This window comes from Populus euphratica, unplaced genomic scaffold (assembly GCF_000495115.2).
Source record: "Populus euphratica unplaced genomic scaffold, PopEup_1.0 scaffold128.1, whole genome shotgun sequence".
Lineage (NCBI taxonomy): Eukaryota > Viridiplantae > Streptophyta > Magnoliopsida > Malpighiales > Salicaceae > Populus > Populus euphratica.
In genome coordinates this window covers 492,442-513,855 of record NW_011500015.1, presented here as the reverse complement: position 1 = coordinate 513,855, position 21,414 = coordinate 492,442, and the positions used below count along the sequence as shown (strand labels likewise).

The following is a 21,414-nucleotide window of genomic DNA, read 5'->3' as shown; positions in this document are numbered from 1 at the left end:
TTTTTTATTTTTTAAATATTAATATATCAAAAATATTAAAAAAATAATTTTAAATATATATTTTCTTAATTTTCAGGAAATGTTATTTTAAATGCAATTCTACGGTAATCCTTGTAACAATTCTTAAAAGTTAGTATGGTAATCCTTGTAACAATTCTTAAAAGTTAATGGTGTGTTCTTGCTTCGTGTTTGATCCATTCTAATAACCAATTTATTTCTTAAAAGTTTACGGTTAGTTGATTAAAATTTAATTTATTATTTTAAAATGCTAATATAAAAATAAAAAATATTATTTTAATATATTTTCAAATAAAATATACCACGATCAAGCTTTTAAATACAATCACAATAAAAAAAAAATAAAAAAAAAAAAACGTCTTTTCAAAATATTAGTAGCGCAGCTTTCATAGACCACGAGTTATTGTAAATAGTAATACTAGCAACTACCAATTTATTTCAGATCCAGGCCGTTAATAAATAGATAATTATAAACGACACCGTCTATCTTTAATTCACGTGGGGTCCACACTAAGGACTGTAGAGGATAGACGACCAAAATATCAAGAGTGAAGAAGTCTCCCTTGCTTGCAGCCTGCTATTATTACTATTATTTCCCCTTCTTTCTCTCCCGTCCTTCCTTCCTTGCGGATCCGAATTCTGAATTCTTCTTCCCAATCTCGGTACGTTACGATATAATCTTACTCTGCTTTTCTTCTTTAAACAATTTATTTTTTAAATTGACCGGAATAAGTTTTTTCCTCTTCAAAAGAAAAGAAATTGCGGATCATCGCGATGGCTAAAAGCTCGTTCAAGATGGAACATCCTCTCGGTTTGTATTCAAATATTTCTCTGATAAACCCTAACTTTTGGTTTTTTTGTTGTGATCTGTTTCAATCCTGAATAGTGGATTCATCTAGGGTTTAGATTTTGATTTCCGTGTGGAATTATTTAAAGATTGTGTTGTGTTGGATGGATGACAGAAAGGAGGCAGGCTGAAGCTGCTCGCATCAGAGAAAAATATCCTGATAGAATTCCTGTATGTTTGTTTTTAAACCCAATATTGTGTTCATGTGTGTTCGGACGGCATGTCCTTTAGGCTGAAGTTAATATGAGTGATTAATTTTTGTAGGTGATTGTGGAAAGGGCTGAGAAGAGTGATGTCCCTGACATTGACAAGAAAAAGTTAGCCCTCCAAACTTTTTATTACCATGAATTATAGCTGTTAGTTTTCTCTTTTTTGTACTGTTAAGTGAGTAATTGTGACTGTATGCTTAGATATCATGTATATTGGTCATATGCAGTGTCTGATTTGCTGTTCTGAAGGAATAGAATGGTGTAGTTTCTACATGTTACTCCTTCACCCTTACATTTATTGACCCTGAATTGACTTTGTTAAACATGCGGTGAACATTATGGATTTGGGGCTTTATACCCTTTGGCTCCTATTTTGTTGTTGTGTGTTCTAAATCATGCTTAGGTGACATCAAAGCTTATGTGCTCATGTATTAACATCCCAGCTAAATGGTAATAAAAAACATAAATCTCTTTAAACTCTAGGTATTGCTACATGGTTGGAAGGTGCTTAGTAGATTTATTGATGTGTGCTAACTAGTATATTTCACATTTTTTCGCAACTTTTTTTTTGTCTTAATGGAAATTAATTTGTAACTTTGGGATGAGTAGATATCTGGTTCCTGCTGATCTCACTGTTGGCCAATTTGTGTACGTGGTCCGAAAAAGGATCAAGCTCAGTCCAGAGAAGGCTATTTTCATCTTCGTGAAGAACATTCTACCACCAACTGGTGAGATAACATTTAGTGTATTTTGATTCAAAAATTTATAAACATTGCCTGTGTTACAGGCCTTGTGACGTGAAAATTGGTTCCATTGCTGCAGCTGCTATGATGTCAGCAATATACGAGGAAAACAAAGATGAAGATGGGTTCCTTTACATGAGCTACAGTGGTGAGAACACATTTGGGGTCTATTGAAATGCTACAATGGCACATCTGTGTGTTCGAGCCATGCAAAAAAAAAAAAGAAAAGGAAAGAAGAATCTAGATTACTTGTAAATTCTTTACTGCCTCGGTTGTTCGCTGCTGTCTCCAAGTAACACTGGTCTCAGACTTTCCCTTTTATCTTTGGATAATTTGCTGTCTATATTAAGTAAATCACTTTTCTCCAATTTGCGTTCGTGGTTGTTTATGTCAATTCTGCGCTGAGTGGATGGCTTCCAGTCCCCTGTGTGCTGGTTGATTTTGGATTATTTGCCTGACTGGTTATTTTACATTGATGCATGAACAAAGGCCTCTTAGAAAAAGAACGAATAAATTAATAAACGAGGCCCCGGGAATTGTTGGTTCAGATGATTTTCTTGTGCAGTTTTTACTCTGTCAAATCAACCCAAACGACGTTGCTTTGTGCTGTTTCTGCTGAAAACTGTCACCAACTGGCCCCAAGACCTGGAAGTTTGTTTGGCTAGTCCAAGAAATCAAATTACAAGGATGGCATTTGACCAAATAATTCGAGATCGGCTTAATTGAATTTTGAAGAGTTCGAAAGGGATCTTTCGCATAATGATTTAAAAAAAAAAGCATTTTTTATTTTACATGTTCGAAAGGGATCTTTCGCATAATGATTTTTTTTTAAAAAAGCATTTTTAATTTTACACTGTAACAGAAAAAAGAAAGGAATATCGTAAATAAATGTATCTCCATGGATTTCTAGATCATCCTGTCTAGGGGTTTTTTAACCCCTCCGTTGCCATCCAGCCTATTCCAATATGCCATTTTTCAGAGCTCTACAAATTATTTTGAAGTCTTTTTCTGGTACTGGTTCTTGACCCATTTGATACCCACCGAAGTTCCACTCTTTACCTTCTGAGCAGCTGTCTTGGCCTTGTCGAGTCCTGTTGAAGCCGCTGCCTTGACCTCCGCCATCTTCTTGCTGGCGTTACCATTGTTATGCCCTATTTTCGCCATGAATTTCTCATCATCTTCCTTGCTGAAACTTCCTGAACCCCACTGATCAGCCCAGCTTGGCGCCTTGCTTCCCATGCTTGTATTTTCTGCAGTTACATCATAAGAAAGAACTGGAGTTAATTCCAAGAAAAAGAAAAGAAAAGAATGAACTGGAGCAGTAGTAACGTAAATTGCATGACACTATACACCATGCTCTCGGAATAATTTCATTTAGAACTGACAAGGATCATATTCTTTCCGACCCATAACATTATGAACACAACGAAACTCCAAATCTACCGGTCAATACAGTAGTCATCTCCAGCCTAAATTTATGCTTTGGCCGAGCCCAATTCCCTTTACGAACCAATATCCCATCTCTCTCTCTCTCTCTCTCTAATATTAACAGATCCGATCCAGAAACTTTAAATATGTAATTTTGAACCAACCATGGAATTCAGTAATTCATCAAAATGATCAAAAAAAGAAGAAAAAGAAGAAAGAACAGCGATTTAGTTCTCTATTTTGCGTAGATCGTGACAACATGAAATTACGTGCGTGTCAATAGAGAAGAACAATATTGATTAGTATTTGTAACAATTTTAATTACAATTCAAGGATAAGAATTCAATTTTTAAGAGAGATGCAGTTACAAATACATTCAAGAATCTTATAGGCATCATGAATCTAGACGAACAAACTATTAATTAATTTAATTCGACAGCATAAAAATGGAAATGAGTAATTTAAACAATTTGTACAATTAACAAGAGTTCATCCAAACAGCATGACTGACAGACACTCTATGATTACAAAGTTCATATATACATACATATATTTCAAAAATGAAAAGTCGATCACATGACATGAAGAACAGAAAAGATTGAGAAATGAAGGGCATAAACCATAAAATGAAACTCTAACCCTTGAAACACAGAAGAACCTCAGAGACAGTACCTTGGGGAAAGAGTTTGTGGGGAGTGAAATCCGCTGAATGTAATGCGAGGGTTTTTTTATGGGTTTGGAAAATATCAAATTGGTTCTTGGGAAGGTTGAGAGAAAGTGCGAGCGTTTATGAAAATGTTTTGGGGGATCGCACGTTTTTACTCGTTGGCTTCTTAGCTGTATGACACGCATTCCATGTCTTGCACCGAGAGCTTGCTTTATAATGCGACAAATATCCCATTTAAAGTATTTTTTATTTTAAAATATATTAAAATAATATATTTTTTATTTTAAAAGATTTATTTTTCATATTTAAAAAAATTTAAAAATATTAAAAAAATAATTAAAACACAAAAACAAACCACAGGATTAGGAAGTCATACCTTTATTTTATTCTTTTAAAAAACTCATTTATGACCCTTTCCCCACCTTCACTCGATCTCTGCTTTCTTTCCTTTTCTTAAATTGTGTTTGTTTGGTGAAAAATGTTTTAATAATAAAATATACCTTTTTAAATATTAACTCATAGTATTCACTAAATACTATTATATAGTTATATGCAATTTCTTTTTATTTGAGCATATAAATTCTTAAATCTTATCTAATCAAGTGTTTTTGTTAGCTTTCGTTAAATATATATTGATATAATAGTTAATTTACATTATATAAGAAATTTTATTTTTTATATTAAGTGTCTGTACTCTAATTATTATTATTTTTATCAATGGAGTGTTTTTTAATTTTAAAATTCTTTAAAATACCCACTTCACATTATCATGTGGGACATATTTAGTCAAGTTAAATAAGATTAAAAAACAAAAAAAAATAGAAATTTATTCAAATTAAAATAAAATAAGAATAGAAGATTATTTTTCCAAATAAAAAGAACATAGATTGACTCAATTTTTATCCATATAAAAAAATTAATATCATAAAAAATTAATAATTCCAAATACAAATTTATTGTAAAATAAAGTTTTTTTTTTTTTTGTTTCCGCTCCTGATTTATCATTTCGGGCCTCTATTCTTTGAATTCCGAATTTCCTTAATAATTTCAAAGGAGTTGATCGTTAATTTGGCAAAAAGAAGAATGCAATTGGAAAAAAAATGATGATAAAAAAAGTAAGAAAGGAAAAAAAAATGAAAAATATCCACAGTGATTTCACCATATTCTAGTGTTGTTTATTAATTGATAATTTTTAAAGAAGTGAAAATGCACCACGGAGGAAAGGATTTGTGAGAGTAGTTTCCATAGTAGTTTTCTTGGGATGCCGAGAGACCATTACAATTAGGTAGCAGACCGAGCAGCGTGGACAGTGTTCAATTCTTTGATCCAGGCGGAGGAAACCCACCAATGCGCCGGAGAGCGGAGGTCTTATTTTTAGAGTATTTTTTAATTAATATCATATTTATATTATTAATTCTATAAATTCTGAAATTAAAGATTATATAAATCTTTAATAATCTTAAAATTTTTAAAATTTAAACTAGTATTTTTTAATTTATATTATGAAAATGCAATCTGCAGATCACAGTGTCAGGCCCTTATTTGATAGCTCTGTCAACTCTGTGAACATGGCCACAAGAAATGACCACAGATCACGTGTTGGAAGATATTCACAACACCAACGTCTCCATCAGCACCAGTCTTATGACTTCAACAACAAAGGAAGGGGACGTGGCTATAAAGAAGAGGTCCACCTTCAAACTACTCTTCCAATCCGAAACCACAGTGCTAGGTCTGCGGCAAACTTGGTCACACTGCCATCCAATATCATTACAGATTTGATCATGCCTACTAAGATACCTCTCCTCATATGGCAGCTTATATGACAACTTCCTCACCACCTCATGATACCAATTGGTATCCAAATACTGGTTCCACAAATCATCTCACCAACAACTTCAACAATTTGTCTCTCCAGTCAGACGCTTATCTTGGCAACAACCAAATTCATGTTGGAGACGGGGCAGGTTTGCCCATAACACACATTGGCTCTACTACTCTCTCCACACTAACAACCTCTTTTATTTTAAATAAGTTACTACATGTGCCTCAAATTCAAAAGAATTTAATATCTATCAGCTAATTCACAAGAGACAACAATGCTTATATTGAATTTCACTCTTCTTCTTTTTTGGTAAAGGACGAAGCAACGGGGAGAGTTCTTCTGCGCGGCAAACCTAAAGACAGCCTTTACATTTTTCCAAACTCAATGACATCAATAAACCATCCACAAGCCTACATATCTCAACGAGTACCTCTTAATGTCTGACACTACCGAATGAGACATTCGTCCTATCAAACTATCCGTCATCTCGTTTCAAAGTTTTCTTTACCTACTTCATCTAATAAAATTTTGGGTATCCGTTCAGCTTGTCAACAAGGAAAGAGTCATCGCCTTCCTTTTTCTAGTTCTCAATCAGTTTCTAATCAACCATTTGAATTAATTTTCTTTGATGTGTGGGGTCCATCACCTATCATGTCCACAACTGGAAATATATACTATGTTTCATTTGTTGATCATTTTAGCAAATTCATGTGGCTATATCCAATCTCTAATAAATCTAGTGTCATGTCTATTTTTTGCTCATTTCAAAAACTTGTTGAACGCTAATTTAATTGTAAGATCAAATATGTCCAAACCGATTAAAGTAGGGAGGGAGTATCACTCCCTTCACACCTATTTTACAAAAATTGGCATTCAACATCGAATCTCTTGCCCTCATACTTCCCAACAAAATGGATCTGTCGAACGGAAACACCGTCACATTATTGAAATGGGTCTTTCCCTCTTATCCCATAGTCATGTTCCCTATAATTATTGGGATAATGCTTTTCTCATGGCCACATATCTTATTAATCACCTCCTACCTCCCCCATGGCATGTCACCATTTAAAAAACTCTACAATCATCCTTAAAAATTTTTAGATGTGCATGTTTTCCTTTTCTTCATCCTTTCAATCACAACAAACTTGACTTTCAATCTAAACGTTGCGTCTTTCTTGGTTATAGCAATTCTCACCGTGGATTCAAATGTCTTGATACATCCACTGGGAAGGTATTTGTCTCTAGACATGTGATCTTCGATGAAGGATCTTTTCCCTTTGTTAATTCAAAAACATCCCCACCTCAACCTCCATCCACCTCATATACAACTCTACCCACATCTTTTTTAAGAAACAATATCAATCATACCTTGACATCAGCTTCATTACCACCAACAACACCTTCTTCCTATTCCCAGCCATTCTCTTTATCCTCCTCAGTCCCTGCTCTTTCCCAGAACATATCTCCAACAGACATAAATTCCTACACTCCTCCCAACGACTCTGCTCCCACACTACAACCAACCCAACACATATCAGTTGCTGCAGAACTCTCCTCGCAGAGTCCTTATCAGATGATCACACGATCTCAAAACAATATTGTAAAACCAAAGAAGAATCCTGATGGAACTGTTAGGTATCCCTTGTCATAAACTTTTCTTGTAATAGGTACCATTCCAGAATCACCAACCTGTTATTCAGAAGCTTCAAAACATCGTGAATGGCATGTAGCGATGGATGAAGAATTCACTGCACTCATGAGAAATGTCACATGGTCCTTAATCCCTGCCACACCTGGTTTCAATGTAGTCGACTCCATGTGGATTTTCAATCCAAACGCAAGTTTAATGGCTCTCTTGAACAAAGAAAGGCGAGACTTGTCGCCAAGGGTTATCATCAACAACCAAAAATTGACTTCGATGATACGTTCAACCCTGTGGTAAAACCTACCACCATCCAGGTCATGCTCAGCTATGCTGTCTCCAATCAGTGGCCGATACATCAGATTGACATACAAAACGCCTTCCTTCATAGCAACTTATCTGAAGAGGTTTACATGCACCAACCTCTTGGCTATGTTCATCCTCGATTTTCCAATCATATTTGTAGACTATATAAGGCCCTCTACGAGCCTAGTACTATTGACTACAAGAGCACTTACTCTCTCTCGGTTTTGTGAACTCCTGCTCCAACACTTCTCTCTTCATCTGCAGACACGATTCAACTTCATTATTCCTCCTTGTTTATGTCGATAATATCCTGATCACTGGATCAAATCCACTGGCTATCTCCCTACTGATAACCAATCTCAGTCATGAATTTGCTGTTAAAGATCTAGGTCGCCTCAAATATTTTCTTGGCATGGAAGCACATCAACTGGCCAACAGTCTTCTACTCTCTCAAAATCAGTATATCTTCAACCTTCTCCAGCGCACAAATATGGTGGATGCAAAACCAGTCTCTTTACCAATGTCATCTTCTCAGAAACTATCGTTGGTCTCGGGTGCACCTTATTCAAATCCCTCCAATTACCGCAGTGTAATAGGAGCATTACAATATTTGTCTCTGACTCGACTAGATATTTTCTTTGTAGTTAACAAAGTCTGCCAATTCATGCACCAACCTACTGATGAACACTGGACAATTGTGAAGAGAATCCTGCGTATCTCAAGTTTTCAATTCATTTCGAGTTACTTATTAAGTCAAGCACCTCCACACAGCTCTCTATTTACTCCGATGCTGACTGGGCAGGCTGTCCAGGTGATCGAAAATCCACCTCAGGTTTCTGCCTATATCTTGGTGACAACTTAATCTCATGGAGCTCCAAGAAGCAATAAACTGTGGCACGTTCTAGCACTAAAGCTGAGTACCGTGCAGTTGCTCATGCCACTGCTGAATCTCTTTGGGTGCAATCCCTGTTACGTGAAATTGGTATTGCTTTAGTCCAATGTCCAATACTATGGTGTGACAATATCAGTGCCACATATCTCACGACCAATCCAGTATTCCATGCACGCACTAAGCACATGGAGATCGACTATCATTTTTTCAGGGAGAAAGTTCAACAAAAAACTCTTGACGTGCACTTCATCTCCAATAAAGATCAACTTGCTGACGGGCTCACTAAACCAATTGTGTCTACCTGATTTGCCTTTCTCAGAGACAAGCTCAACATGATTTCATTCCCGTTAATCTTGAAGGGGCATATTATGAAAATGCAATTTGCGGATCACAGTACCAGGTTTGTGGCAAACAAGCGATTACAAATCACAGCAAATCAACAGATGAAATTACATCTTGATTACAAGAGTTAAATACTTGCCTTTCATGTGTATTCCTTAGCTGAAATTAATAGATTACATAGCTGTAATTCATTCTCCTTAAGTGTACTGTAATGAATATAAATAGAGGTCATCTCTCGCTGAACAGAGCACAAGAGTTTCTTGCATTATTTTTAACTATTTTTTTTTAATTTAGTTTTCAGAGTGTTTTACTAACTCTTTTTGGATCTATTGCTCTTTAGACGTCCCTTCTGGTTTGTATGTATTCAATGTGCTAATTGATTTCTTAAATAAATTGTTTCATGGTTAAAAATAATTTGTCAAATTTTAAGTCAATGTACAATAAAATTATTAAATTGCTTTAAATAAATGCATATGAAGGTTGCTTCGATGGTCAAGAAAGCTTGCAATTTCTTAACCTTTTGGTTTATGTCTCGAGTCAATACTTAATAAAATTATTAAAAAAATTTAAATATATAAAGAGGGAGTAGATTGTTCAAATAATTTAGAAAAAGATTTAGTCTGAAATGACATGGAAATTAAAAGAAATTTTTTAAGTAAAGTTGTTTATAGCATATATTTATTTTGATATTTGTTACAATATTTCACAGATATTTACAGCCTTATATCCACAAATATAATAGTGTAATTTTTATCTAGAGCAAACGTGCATTTATTTTTTCATAAAAATCACATACGTGATTAAGAATATTAGTAATGAATGTTTTATATCGCTATATACTATTTTTATGTGAAATATATAAATAAGTTAATAAATATAGATACAAAAACTATACGAAATTAACGTGACATTTTAAATTTTAAATATAAACGTCGATTTTTTTTATTAACTTAGCAATTAAAAATCTTATGATAAATTTATGTGTTTTATGATTATTTTAATTCACATAGCAGAGTAAAAGGTCTACCTATAAGAGTCAATTAATTTGATTCACGACCCAACATAGTATTAGTACTCCACAAATTTAAGTGGTATTTATTTACTATTCCGAAATATAAGTGACAAAAATAATAAGAGAAGAAGAGATAGGATGAAATAAAAAACAAATATAATTATATTTAGTAATGATATATAAGAGAGTAATTGTTTATATATTATCTTTGATTGATAGCAAACAAGATAAAATAAAATATAAAAATTTTATTTTATTCTTATATATTTAAAAAAATATTAGATATTGTTTTCTCTATTTTAGTTTATATTAAAAATTGGAATTAATAATAATACAATAATATTAGTTATAAAACTCAGACTGACCTAATATGTCAACCCGGAACTTAACTAGTCTAAGACCTAAATTAATCTTGAGTTTAAAAAAATTAAAAAAAGAATTAACCCAACATTATCTAATTAAAAATCCTAATCAACCTACAATTTAATCAACATGAGGTAAAACCATATCAAAACCTGGATAAAAAAACTCATTAAATATTTTTAGATTAAAATAATATTATTTTGATTATTAAAAAATATCTAGTTAACCTACTCAATTAATTACCCGAATCTTGTTCTCATATCTAGTTAACCTACTCAATTAATTACCTGAATCTTGTTCTAAGTTAAATTTTAAAATTATAATAATATTTTTTTTTATTTTTAATTTTAAAATTTAAAATTTTATACAAAAAAATTTTAAAAATAAAAAATAATATTATCTATGAAACTATTTTAAAACCGGAAATCGCAACCTTTCCTTTGTTCCGATATAAATGTTAGAATCATTTCTCTCTCCTAATTTCAACATCCAAACACACTAGAATCATCCCAACAATATCTAAATATTATTTTTGAACTTAATCATTTCTCTCTCCTAATTTCAACATCATTTTTCACTAGAATCATCCCAACAATATCTAAATATTATTTTTGAACTTCAAAACATGTTTTAGTAACTTTGAAATACATATATATATATAGACAGAGAGAGAGAGAGAGAGAGACACGCAGACAAACATTTCTCTCTCCTGATATATATATAGACACACACACACACAGAGACACGCACACAAACATTTCTCTCTCCTCTCTTTTCTCTCATCGATTCCCTCTTCTCGACATGTAAGGACTTAGTTTTAACACAAAAGTTTAGAGGCCATTCCATACAAACGTCAATCTTCTGTACATACAAGGACCTCATTTTAACACAAATAAAGTGTACAGACCATTCCATACAAACCTCAAACACCAAGGACCAAATTCAAATTTACAAAAAATCACTAATATTTTTTATTTGTAAAATCGTTTTGAGCAAAAAGGGCTCAAAAGGGTGCCGGCAACTAGACAGTGCATAGGTACGGCTGCAACCGTTCATTACCATTTAGTTTTTCTTAATCTTAATCCTTCATCCATCCTTCCACCAACAGCAATGGTTATCAGAAGCAGAAATATGCAGATTTAGTTTTTTTAACAAAATGATACCTTTACAAGCTCAGTAACCCCAAGGACCCAGTACATGGATAATAGAATTGATCATCCATCAAGCAAGGTATTGTTAAAAAAGATGATTCCCCATGCATGTATCTGTATTTTAGCACATCTCAAATCAAGGGCCTTTATCTGCATGTTGATATATCATGCCCCTTGTTATCAGTCCCTGGTGCAGCGAACTGTGGTGGATGCAGGTGCTCTGATGAATGGTTTTCAGCAGTTTAATTGAAGCACAAAAAACAAGGTGTTGACAAGTTCCTGCTAGTTAAAATTAAACAAGAATAAAACATGCATAAGATCTTACATCTGTCAACTTGTAAAATACACGCACTGATGCATGAGCTAAACACAGAGACTATGATTCAGGTTTCATTCAACATGCTCTTCCTTCATTCTGCTGATGTTTACTGGCGGACACTCCTACTTAACACCCAGATGGATCTATCAGAGATGTTAGAACCGAATCAAAACTCGTTTTTTGGTGGTAGAGTTTTCAGAATACGCATTGTTTATCCTTGGAGAACCAAAACAAATTATGCCAACAAGAAGTTTTCTATCTATATATTTGACTTCTTCCTGGTACAACCAACAAAAGATATTACTCAATGGGCAGTTTCCGTTTCATTCCAAATGAGCTAAATTAGCAAGGAGCAACTCTGAAAGAATGTATTTCCTTTAGGTATCTTTACAGAATTTTGGGTATGGAACTGTAGAACCCTTCTTAGTGCTGCCATAATCATTTAAGAAACTATGAGTCACAGAATTACAAGAAAGATCCAACATAAGATGATACCAAATGGAAACAAGTCACGAATACTTTTTCCAAAACCAATTTCGACAAAGGAACAAAGAGTCAGTATTCTCCCCCTTGAGACATCATCATCAAGCAAACAGATAAGAAAACAGCTCCATACCACTTCAACTCATTTTTTATTTGAAGGCCTTGACAGATTATCACAACATATCTTTGATGAAATCAAGGTTTAGGGTGTCCCGAACAATAAGAAATAGTCCAAGGAGAATAACAAGCATGATCCCGGATGACATTATCCGCTGCTCTATTTCTAAAGGGAGCTTTCTCCCACCCCTAGCTGCTTCTATGAGAATCAAGGCCAGGGAGCCCCCATCCAAAGCAGGTAATGGAAGGAGGTTTATCACTGCAAGATTAATATTGAGCACAGCTGCAAATTGGTAAAGTCCATCAATATTCGACCTTGCAACTTCTGCACCAACAGCAATAATAGCAACCGGACCAGAAACCTTACTAGCTGATTGAGAGAAGTTTAAAAAAGTTTGTTTCAAGCTATCCACCACATTGGATGAAAGACCCAAAAATTCTTTTCCAGCAAAATTAAATGCCTCCAAGATGTTCTTGGCTACAACCTTGGTAATCTTTACATTGGGTGATAATTGAACTCCAATTTTACCTGTTCCATCAAAACTCTCATCCGGGGTGACGCCAATCTCAAAATCCTGTTTTCCCCTCTCAACCTTAAGCAACACATTCTTTTTAGGACTACTCTTGATGACCCCAACAACCTCGGAAACCGCATTTGGCCCAATTTTAGGCAAGTTAGTTCCATTAACAGCAAGAATTACATCCCCGGGAAGCAACCCATCTCGGGAAGCAGCGGAAAAGGCTCGAACTTCTGGAACAAGCACCCCAGGAAAGGCCTCTTGCACAGGCAAACCAACTGATAATACTTGAGCAAGGATTATAACATAAGCAAAGATAATATTGGCAATAACACCAGCTGATATCACTATCGTTCTATCCAATATCGGTCTATTCTTAAGCAAATTCTCATCATCTACTGGTATATCACTCTCCGGATCATTATCAGGAAACCCCACAAACCCACCCAGAGGAAATGCTCTTAAAGAGTATTCAACGTTTTTAGCACTAAATTTAGCTAAAACCGGACCAAACCCAACAGCAAATTTACTTACATGGATACCCTGTAGATAAGCAGCAAGAAAGTGACCACTTTCATGAACAACAATAATGGCTGTCAACACTCCAGCTGCCTCTAAAACAGACTCAAAGTTCCCCATGTCAAATCCAGAAACAGCGCATGACCTTAAGTCCAACCTTTTCCCATGTGGGCATCTACTGAAAAGGTGAGTCTTGGGGTGAAAACTAAGGTTTGATGAATAGCAAGGTGAAGAGGGAAGAGGTTTAAGAAAGTTGGTTTTGGATTTTAAAGAGGATGATTCTAAAACGGGTGACTTCGAGTTGGAAAATCTTGGAAGAGAAGATGAAGGGGGTAGAGGAGAGTGAGAGAAGTTTATGAGCATGGTTCCTTGAAGGAAGGGTTTAGGCTAATGAGAGGAGGAGAAATGGCAAAGAAGGGAGGCAATGCTTGTGGATAATTCATAGTTTTTGGGTCCGTGGAGGGGAAGTAGAGTGATAAAAGTCCTCCTTTTGTTTTGCTTCCACACAAATGTGTTCTTGGCTTGCGTTTTCAGATGGACATTTGTGGTTCATTGGTGGAAGATCCCAAGCTTCCAAAGACCCACTCACAACATCAACTTCAGGCCCAGTTTTAGTTTTTTCTTGGATTTTTATTTTCCATTCATATTTTTATTTTTAATTGAGATGAATATTAAATCAACTTACATATATTTTGATTAATTTTATAATTTTAAAATTAATAATTATATAAATTTTTTATAAATATAAGATTAATAAAACTCAAATTGATAATTTTTAAAAAGTAAATTTAGAATTTGATTAATTGAGTTATATTTTTTAAAATTAATTTATATTTTTTTAATTAATATTATGATGCATTTTATTAGTTTATATATACACACACGGGCATGCATGCTGGAAAAAAAAAAATAAGGGTAAGTTATATAGTATTGACATCTTGGTTTAAAATATGAAGTAATTAACTTCGATTGGAACGGACGTTGTCCAAGATTTTTTATGTTTTGACTGTTCAGACCGCATCATATATTTAAATAGGATGTTACTAATACCCAAATAAATACCACACCTAAATCAATACGGCACCAAAAATGAAAGAGAGCACTGACCTCAAAACACATTATTTTATTTAATTATACTTAAAAAAAATTGAATTTTTTAATATATTTTTAAACAAAATACATTATAAAAAAAACAAGAATTTAATCATCCATGAGCCAAAAAGCCAAACACGGGAGTAGGGTGGTGGCATCTAGGAGTCCATGTGCTACGTCCCACTATATGTATGGTTGCCGATTCGTTTTTCCTGCCAAGTGAGATTTTATGTAAACTGTGGACTCTGGAGGACCAGGTTCAATGAACCTGAAACCCCACTGCCTTTTCAAGCTCTCTTCCTGGAATATATATTCTACAGCTATCAGCAAAACAAAGACACGGAGGTTTTAGAGAAAGGGAATGAGTTTTGCGTTGTGTTTTCTTGTTTTTAGAGGGACAAAGAGTTCCAATGTTTTCTCATGATCATGACCCTCCATGCTGCAGACGCTTGTGGCAGTCGAGGTTCACTACCAGCTTCTTCTGTACAGTATCTTTCCACGAGATCAAAGGTCACTGCCTTGTGTTTTTCATCTTTTTCGGTATGTTCAGACCAAAAGGTAGAACTAATATTTAGTTTTGTAATATTCAGTTTGGCTCTTCCCATGAACCTCATCATCAAAGTGTCTGTTTTCATGCAACTCCTGAGGCTCAACTAATTGTTGCAGAGATAACTGAGAAGGCTGAACTTGAAGGTGTAACAGAAGATCATGGCAACCTGGCAAAAGAACTTGAGAAAGCTTCTCCTCTAGCAATTATCAACAAGGCCCTTCAAGGTTTTATAGATGGCAGCGCCATTTCTTTCAGGTACTTTGATGCCATGCCCATGTCTCTCGATTAGTTGGATATTTTTAATGTAGACATTTAGATAAATTGTCAAAAATCCAGGAGATATAGAAGATGTCGCCTGAATTCCAATTCTAATAGAAACATGCATGCACAAGGAACATATATACTTCATTGGTGAAAGATTCTGCACTGACCCTAACAATGGCATGTAGGGTCGTTGCAGCAGGAGTTTGTAGTTCTAAATGTTGAGAATGAAAGAAGAAGATGTTAGGTTCAGTAAATATTTTTGTTAAAATAAAGGGAAAAGAGCAAGCGCAGCCTGACCTTTTTTCAAAAGGGAAAGTTCTATGTTGGTATGCTATTCTTTTATTGATGATGATCATCAAAACAGTTAAGCGAGCTCCCAGTTGTGGCCGATGCTTTTGGGTAGTCTTCTTTGAAATTCTTTTCTATTTTATATTTAACCTTTTCTTTCAGCTATCACGATTCACAGCTACGGGAGATTCCTAATTAAAAAATATATTTATCATGACAGCCGGATTAATTAAGCAACCAATAATGATCGACAAGGCGATCTTAACAAGATCATTAGAATATATATCTTAATGCAAACTTGAGCTACTATAGAGTCACGCTTCTAACAGAAAACGATGTGAATGGAAAAACGCGAAGAGTAGAGAAATCCTTCGCAAGATTCTGAAAAAAAGAATAGCATTAAGGGACAAGCTGTGTATAAATTGTACAAGTTGTCGCTGTCTAGGTATTAATTAGATTTAAACGAGCTCATTTTTTTATGCTAAACATCCAGCCCTTCCATTTGAATTAATGAGCCTTCTTGTTGTGTCAAGAGAGACAGAGTGCAGTCTAGTTCTTTGGTGGAACTGTCGTGGAGATTTTGTCACCATGCCTTTGTCAGTATTATGAATTGAACACAGCATTTAAAATCATGCAGTGGAGCTGAGGATGTGTCTTTGATACTCCAATCTGGAGTGTTTGGCCTGGACACGGGGAGGTTGAACTCAGAGACCGACAAACTCTTGGATGATGTGGAGAAGTACTACGGCATGGACATTGAATACATGCACCAAGAATGTTGTCAAGTACTACAGGTGAGACCTCTTAGAAGGGCCCTTAAGTATCTTTGTGCTTGGATCACAGGCCAAAGAAAAGATCAGTCTCCTGGCATTAGAGCTAGTGTTCCTGTTCTGCAAATTGACCACCCTTCAGTTGAAGGAATTGGGTGTGGAACCATCAGCCTCGTGAAGTGGAACCCAGTGGCAAATTTGGGCGGCCAGGCTATATGGAACTTCCTCCGAACCATGAATGTGCCTGTTAATAGTTTGCTTGCTTTAGGATTTGTCTCAACTGGTTGTGAGACTTTCACCAGACCGGCCCTCTCCTGGCAGCATGAGAGAGAAGGGAGGTGGTGGTGGGAGGAGGGCAAGGTGAAGGAGTGTGGACTACATAAAGGAAATATGGAATCTGAAGATGCGCAAATCAGTGAGCACATAAATGGAGTCGTTTCCTTTACAGATGTAAATGACCCAATTGCTGATGTTTTCGACTCCCATAACTTGACCTCTTTGAGTAGGGCTGGGATGGAAATTTTAGGCACGTTAGAGAACAGATCTGAGCCTTGGCTCGATGTGCTTTATGCCCCTTGGCGTCACTTTTGCCAGGTAAAATTTCATTTCAGCTGATTGCAATTGTTAATTATTAGTCCTACCAAGTTTCATTTCTTTCTTTTTGCTTTTTCATTTTGTGAATTCACAGGCCATGGAAGATTCATGTGTGGAGTTGGCAGCTAAGCTGGTGAATGCTAAGGTCAAGATTGGGAAGTTCAGGGTAGATGGTGAGCTTAAGGCAAATGCAAAGCAGAAACTTCGGCCCAGGAGCTTTACCACTACAGTAATTTTCCCTGCCTCCAGGCCTATCAAATATTCCTCGGAGAAGAGGGACATTGATTCACAGTTAGCTTTTGTCAATTCGCTTCAATGGTGATGAGCATGCTCAGATCCATACTTACCCATTTGCGAGAAACTCGAGTCTAGAGCATAGAACAAAAACATGGAGCAGGAAAGTGTCAGTAATCTGCACATCCATCCTACAACTGCTTTCATGGTGATGTCCTTCACAAAGATTCAGTGTTCTAGCATTTGTGGTGAGATTGAAGAGTTCCCCTTTGAGACTTCAGATTTCCTCATGCTCAACCATGGATTGCAGTCCGTATTATCAATCCATTACATTGTTTCCTCTTTTTTTTTTCTTTTTCTTTTTTTTTGTTGGAAGAAATCAACTTCGCTGTTAAATGAAGTAGCTGAGCCAAACCCAAAATGGAGTGTGGTGCCTAAAAACATTTTCTTCTTTAATAATACCATTACTAATACCAAAATCTATCTATGAGTTCATTGTTTGTGTATTTTTATTTTGCTTTGCGTTCATAATCATAAGATAAAAGATCCCAATTTCATATAAATTCCATTGGTGTTATCATTTACTCCCGTTACTTATCTGAAACTTGCATCAGGACTTCATCCCTGTTGTCTTATCGACTCTTTATACTTACTCCCGTTACTTATCTGAAACTTGCATAAACTTGCATCAGGACTTCATCCCTGCTGTCTTATCGACTCTTTATATGGTCCGTCCACTAGGGCTTCGACAGGTTGCTTGCTTCTAATAATTTTCTTCCATGCAAGGAAAAGAAGCATAAGACTGAAATAAAGCTTGTATTTCCAATTCTATCTCAAAACATAATATGACTAGGCTTTGGGTTTGGGTGGACTGGACAATCCATGAATGTTCAAAACTCACAACTTCAAGCTTCAAGCATAATTCATGGCTGTGCCAAAAACAAAACTGACTGTTTTACAGAGACAGTGCAGGCTTCGAAGACATTCGAGCTTTGGCATCTCAAAGAACTAAGCTTTTTCCTCTACTTTTTCTCTCCTCCACTCTTCTCATGGATCCAGCTAGTTGTTATTGTCTAAATCAAAAACAATGAGAAGGGCATTGAATATGGGTATTTCAGACTTCTGATTAAGCAATTGGCATTCCTACCACCTTTACATGGAGGCTGAAACCCCAACAACAGTGACTTTAGATTCAGTGAGCAATACAAATTACAAACATCGACTGTTTCGAGGTTTTAAGCCCCAATAAAACCCTCACTCTACATTGAAATCCTGGGTCTGCACAAACCCAACTGAAGCCACAAATAGTTAAAATGAAGAACAAATCACCTCAATTAAACAGATCGATTCTTGAAGGTGCAAAGATAATCACAAATATTCATAATCGAGGCACTAACACTGCAAACACACGACATTAATGATGAAAATCAAATACTAAAATTGATTGGTACCACATCCATGATCTATCCCCCCTCTTCAGGCTTCCTTGTCCTTGATTGGTGGTGCCTTGAAAAGGAATTTAGAAATCAAAGCAGCTAAAGTTGCTCCTATAAAGGGGCAAATCCAATAGACATAAAAGAAATCCCATGTGGTGTGCCTATTGCTCAAATAAGCCCATCCATATGCATTGGCAGGATTCATTGAAGGGCCGGTATACCTACCTCCAGCCATAACCAGTCCCACAGTGGCCACAGCTAGCAACCAAACCTTCAACACAAAGTTTTTAGGACCCTTGAGCAAAACAAAATGTAAAGCAAGACAGATCAAAAAAGTCAACACCCCCTCAGCGATTGCCCCTTCATGCAAGTCCACCTTCAACGACGGACCACCTCTGAGCACATACCTGTACTGTTTTGGCATCACTTCCGTAATTGCCATGGCACCAGCAACCCCACCAGCTGCCTGAACCGGAAAACGCAAAGCCATGGACATGAGAGATGCATCAGGCTTTAGGCCTGCTGTGTAGAGAGTTATGGTTGTAGCAGGGTTGAAACTGGCACCACCACAGGCAGCTCCTATCAAGCTGAAAGTTAGCATAAAAAGAGCGGCTACATTAATGGTTATGAAAAGACCTGCTATGGACATAGCTTCAACACCCACATATGTTGCTATGATGGAGGAGAAAACACCCAGCAAAGGAACGCTGAATACCCACATGCATGTCAAGATTCCATCTACTATGGCTCCCTTGATTGCTCCCATCTCTCTCTCGTTTTCTCTCCACCTACCCAGCAGCACAAGAACTGGAGCTCTCTCTCTCTCTCTCTCTCTCTGTGCCTTGATCTTCCCAGTTCCTCCTCTGTGGTCTGAAATCAAATAGAAGAAGACAGCGAACGGCAGGAATATTAAGTTTAATATAAAAAATAAACAGAATTGATTATTTAGCTAGTCTTTTTATTTTAACTTTAAAAAAATATTTAATATTTTTTTAAAAATATTTTTTATGTTTTTTTATTTTAATTTATTAATATTAAAAGTAATTTTAAAAAATAAAAAAAATATTATTTTAATATATTTTTAAACAAAAAAATATTTTAAAAAATAACAAAACTATAATTCCAAAAATCCTTTTAACATTTTAGATGCTAAAACCAGCCTTCCATTAACATTTTATAAAGGCAAGCAACCTCATTTCCGGACAAACCTCAAATTAACCCTTAACTTACTATCCCATTATCAATTAAATCCCAAATCTTTAGATTTTATCAATTTTACTTCAAAATGTAATTCACAGTAAACAATATAATTTATATATTCATCCACGTCTAATGGCAGTTAAAAGGAACTTTTTTACTCTTTTTGCCCCTCGAATTCTTGGAAAAAATTGATAAATCAAAAGTTTTGAAACCTAAAAATTGAAAATTGATGTGGTAGTTTTTTGAAAAATAGACATTTTTTTAATTATTTTTATTTCTTCCTTTTCAATTGATTAATTTTATTTTTCTTTGTTTTTTATTTTTTATATTTAATATTAATAAGATTTTCTAGTTTTTTTAATATAAAAGGTTTTAATAACCTTTTTGCCGAGTAAAACTTAGATTAATAAAAATCAAATATTTTAGATATTTCACTACAGTTATTGTATTTTTAATTTTTAAAGGTTTTAACTTATAAAAAATCTTATTAGCAGTTATTCTTATATGCATATATTACAGTTTCATAAAATATAATATTGATTATTGTTTATTGTTATTGAAAATATTAATAATGTAATTAATGATAAAGTGACTTCCACCATGACATTAAAGATATATGATGCTGAAGTATTTGCAGTGCTTGGCTTAGTGATAGAAGGGACTTGTCTCCTTTTACTGTATCTGGGTTCGAGTCCTAGTATGCACATCTGTTACTTTATTCTCGCATGTGTCAGTTGATATTACAGTTTCATAATATATAATATTAATTATTGTTTATTGTTATTGAAAATCTTAATAATGTAACTAATGATAAAGTGACTTGCACCAAGACATTAAAGATATATGATGCTGAAGCCCTACATAAAAGAATTATTAATTTATTGATTAAAAATATTTTACTTAAAAATATTATTTTAGATGATTTTATGCTGCATGATTATTGATTTTTAACCAAAAAAATTTTACCCTCGTAAATAATTTAAACTTGATTACATGTTTCTTTAAACTCAAAAATTTAATACAAGAATTTTTTAAGAAAATAAATATTTTTTAGTTATTTATGCTTTTTTATTTCAGTTTATAATTTCCATTTGTTTATTTTGTTAATTCCGGTTGTTCTATTTAAAGGAATAATTTTTTGTTTTTGTTTTTGTTTTTGTATTCAATAATAATAGGGTTTTTTTTTATTTCTTATATAAAAGACTGTAATAATTATTTGATAAATGAGATTTGAATGATAAAAAAATAAATATCTTTTCTTTATTTTTAATTTTTGAATGTTTTGGCAGGCGATAGAAATCAAATCGATACAGTGATGGCTGAAATAAGGCCTGTCGTTTATTGTAAGGGCCTCGTGGCCAGGTGGCGACCAATGAAGGAGAGTGACAGTTGTGCAGGGCATCGCTTCCAAAAAGTAGCTATGTTCGGGAGAGAGCCACTCGTCATACGATCACATTACTTATTTTGGTTACATTTTTCAAAAACTACTAAATTAGTTTATTTCTCAACATATTATTTTTGTTACATCCAGTGTTTGGGAGTATTTTAATAATTATTTTTTAAAATATTTTTTAAATATTTATTT

The 21,414-nt window shown here is 34.7% G+C and overlaps 4 protein-coding genes and 1 long non-coding RNA gene across 8 annotated transcripts; 2 read left to right on the top strand and 3 right to left on the bottom strand.

Moving 5' to 3' along the window:
- Positions 1 to 572: 572 nt before the first annotated feature.
- Positions 573 to 2,194, top strand: LOC105141667 (autophagy-related protein 8d). 3 transcript variants are annotated; one of them, XM_011048955.1, is made up of 6 exons: positions 573 to 680; positions 770 to 829; positions 981 to 1,036; positions 1,130 to 1,182; positions 1,684 to 1,802; positions 1,897 to 2,194. In XM_011048955.1, exons 2-6 carry the CDS (start codon positions 793 to 795, stop codon positions 1,989 to 1,991), a joined length of 360 nt encoding a protein of 119 aa, XP_011047257.1. In that variant the 5' UTR covers positions 573 to 680; positions 770 to 792; the 3' UTR covers positions 1,992 to 2,194. The 3 variants fall into 3 exon arrangements, with proteins under 3 accessions (XP_011047257.1, XP_011047260.1, XP_011047258.1); XM_011048958.1 differs by having other exon boundaries at positions 589 to 680; positions 775 to 829; XM_011048956.1 differs by having other exon boundaries at positions 627 to 680; positions 784 to 829.
- Positions 2,195 to 2,670: 476 nt separating this feature from the next.
- Positions 2,671 to 4,094, bottom strand: LOC105141666 (uncharacterized). The gene is made up of 2 exons (XR_845434.1): positions 3,918 to 4,094; positions 2,671 to 3,067 (listed from the first exon to the last, which is right to left on the bottom strand). It is a non-coding gene; the product is annotated as an uncharacterized LOC105141666 (long non-coding RNA).
- Positions 4,095 to 12,064: 7,970 nt separating this feature from the next.
- ARASP (chloroplastic membrane metalloprotease) lies at positions 12,065 to 13,912 on the bottom strand. The gene has a single exon (XM_011048954.1). It carries the CDS (start codon positions 13,762 to 13,764, stop codon positions 12,421 to 12,423), a length of 1,344 nt encoding a protein of 447 aa, XP_011047256.1. The 5' UTR covers positions 13,765 to 13,912; the 3' UTR covers positions 12,065 to 12,420.
- An 805-nt stretch (positions 13,913 to 14,717) lies between these two features.
- Positions 14,718 to 17,756, top strand: LOC105141663 (5'-adenylylsulfate reductase 3, chloroplastic-like). Of its 2 annotated transcripts, none has more exons than XM_011048953.1 (4): positions 14,718 to 15,033; positions 15,160 to 15,298; positions 16,233 to 16,959; positions 17,054 to 17,756. In XM_011048953.1, the coding sequence occupies exons 1-4, from the start codon at positions 14,904 to 14,906 to the stop codon at positions 17,279 to 17,281; spliced, it is 1,224 nt and encodes a 407-aa protein (XP_011047255.1). In that variant the 5' UTR covers positions 14,718 to 14,903; the 3' UTR covers positions 17,282 to 17,756. The 2 variants fall into 2 exon arrangements, with proteins under 2 accessions (XP_011047255.1, XP_011047254.1); XM_011048952.1 differs by having other exon boundaries at positions 14,718 to 15,051.
- A 536-nt stretch (positions 17,757 to 18,292) lies between these two features.
- LOC105141662 (aquaporin SIP1-1-like) lies at positions 18,293 to 19,524 on the bottom strand. Its single transcript, XM_011048951.1, has one exon. The coding sequence runs from the start codon at positions 19,393 to 19,395 to the stop codon at positions 18,670 to 18,672; it is 726 nt and encodes a 241-aa protein (XP_011047253.1). The 5' UTR covers positions 19,396 to 19,524; the 3' UTR covers positions 18,293 to 18,669.
- Between the last annotated feature and the right edge of the window lie 1,890 nt (positions 19,525 to 21,414).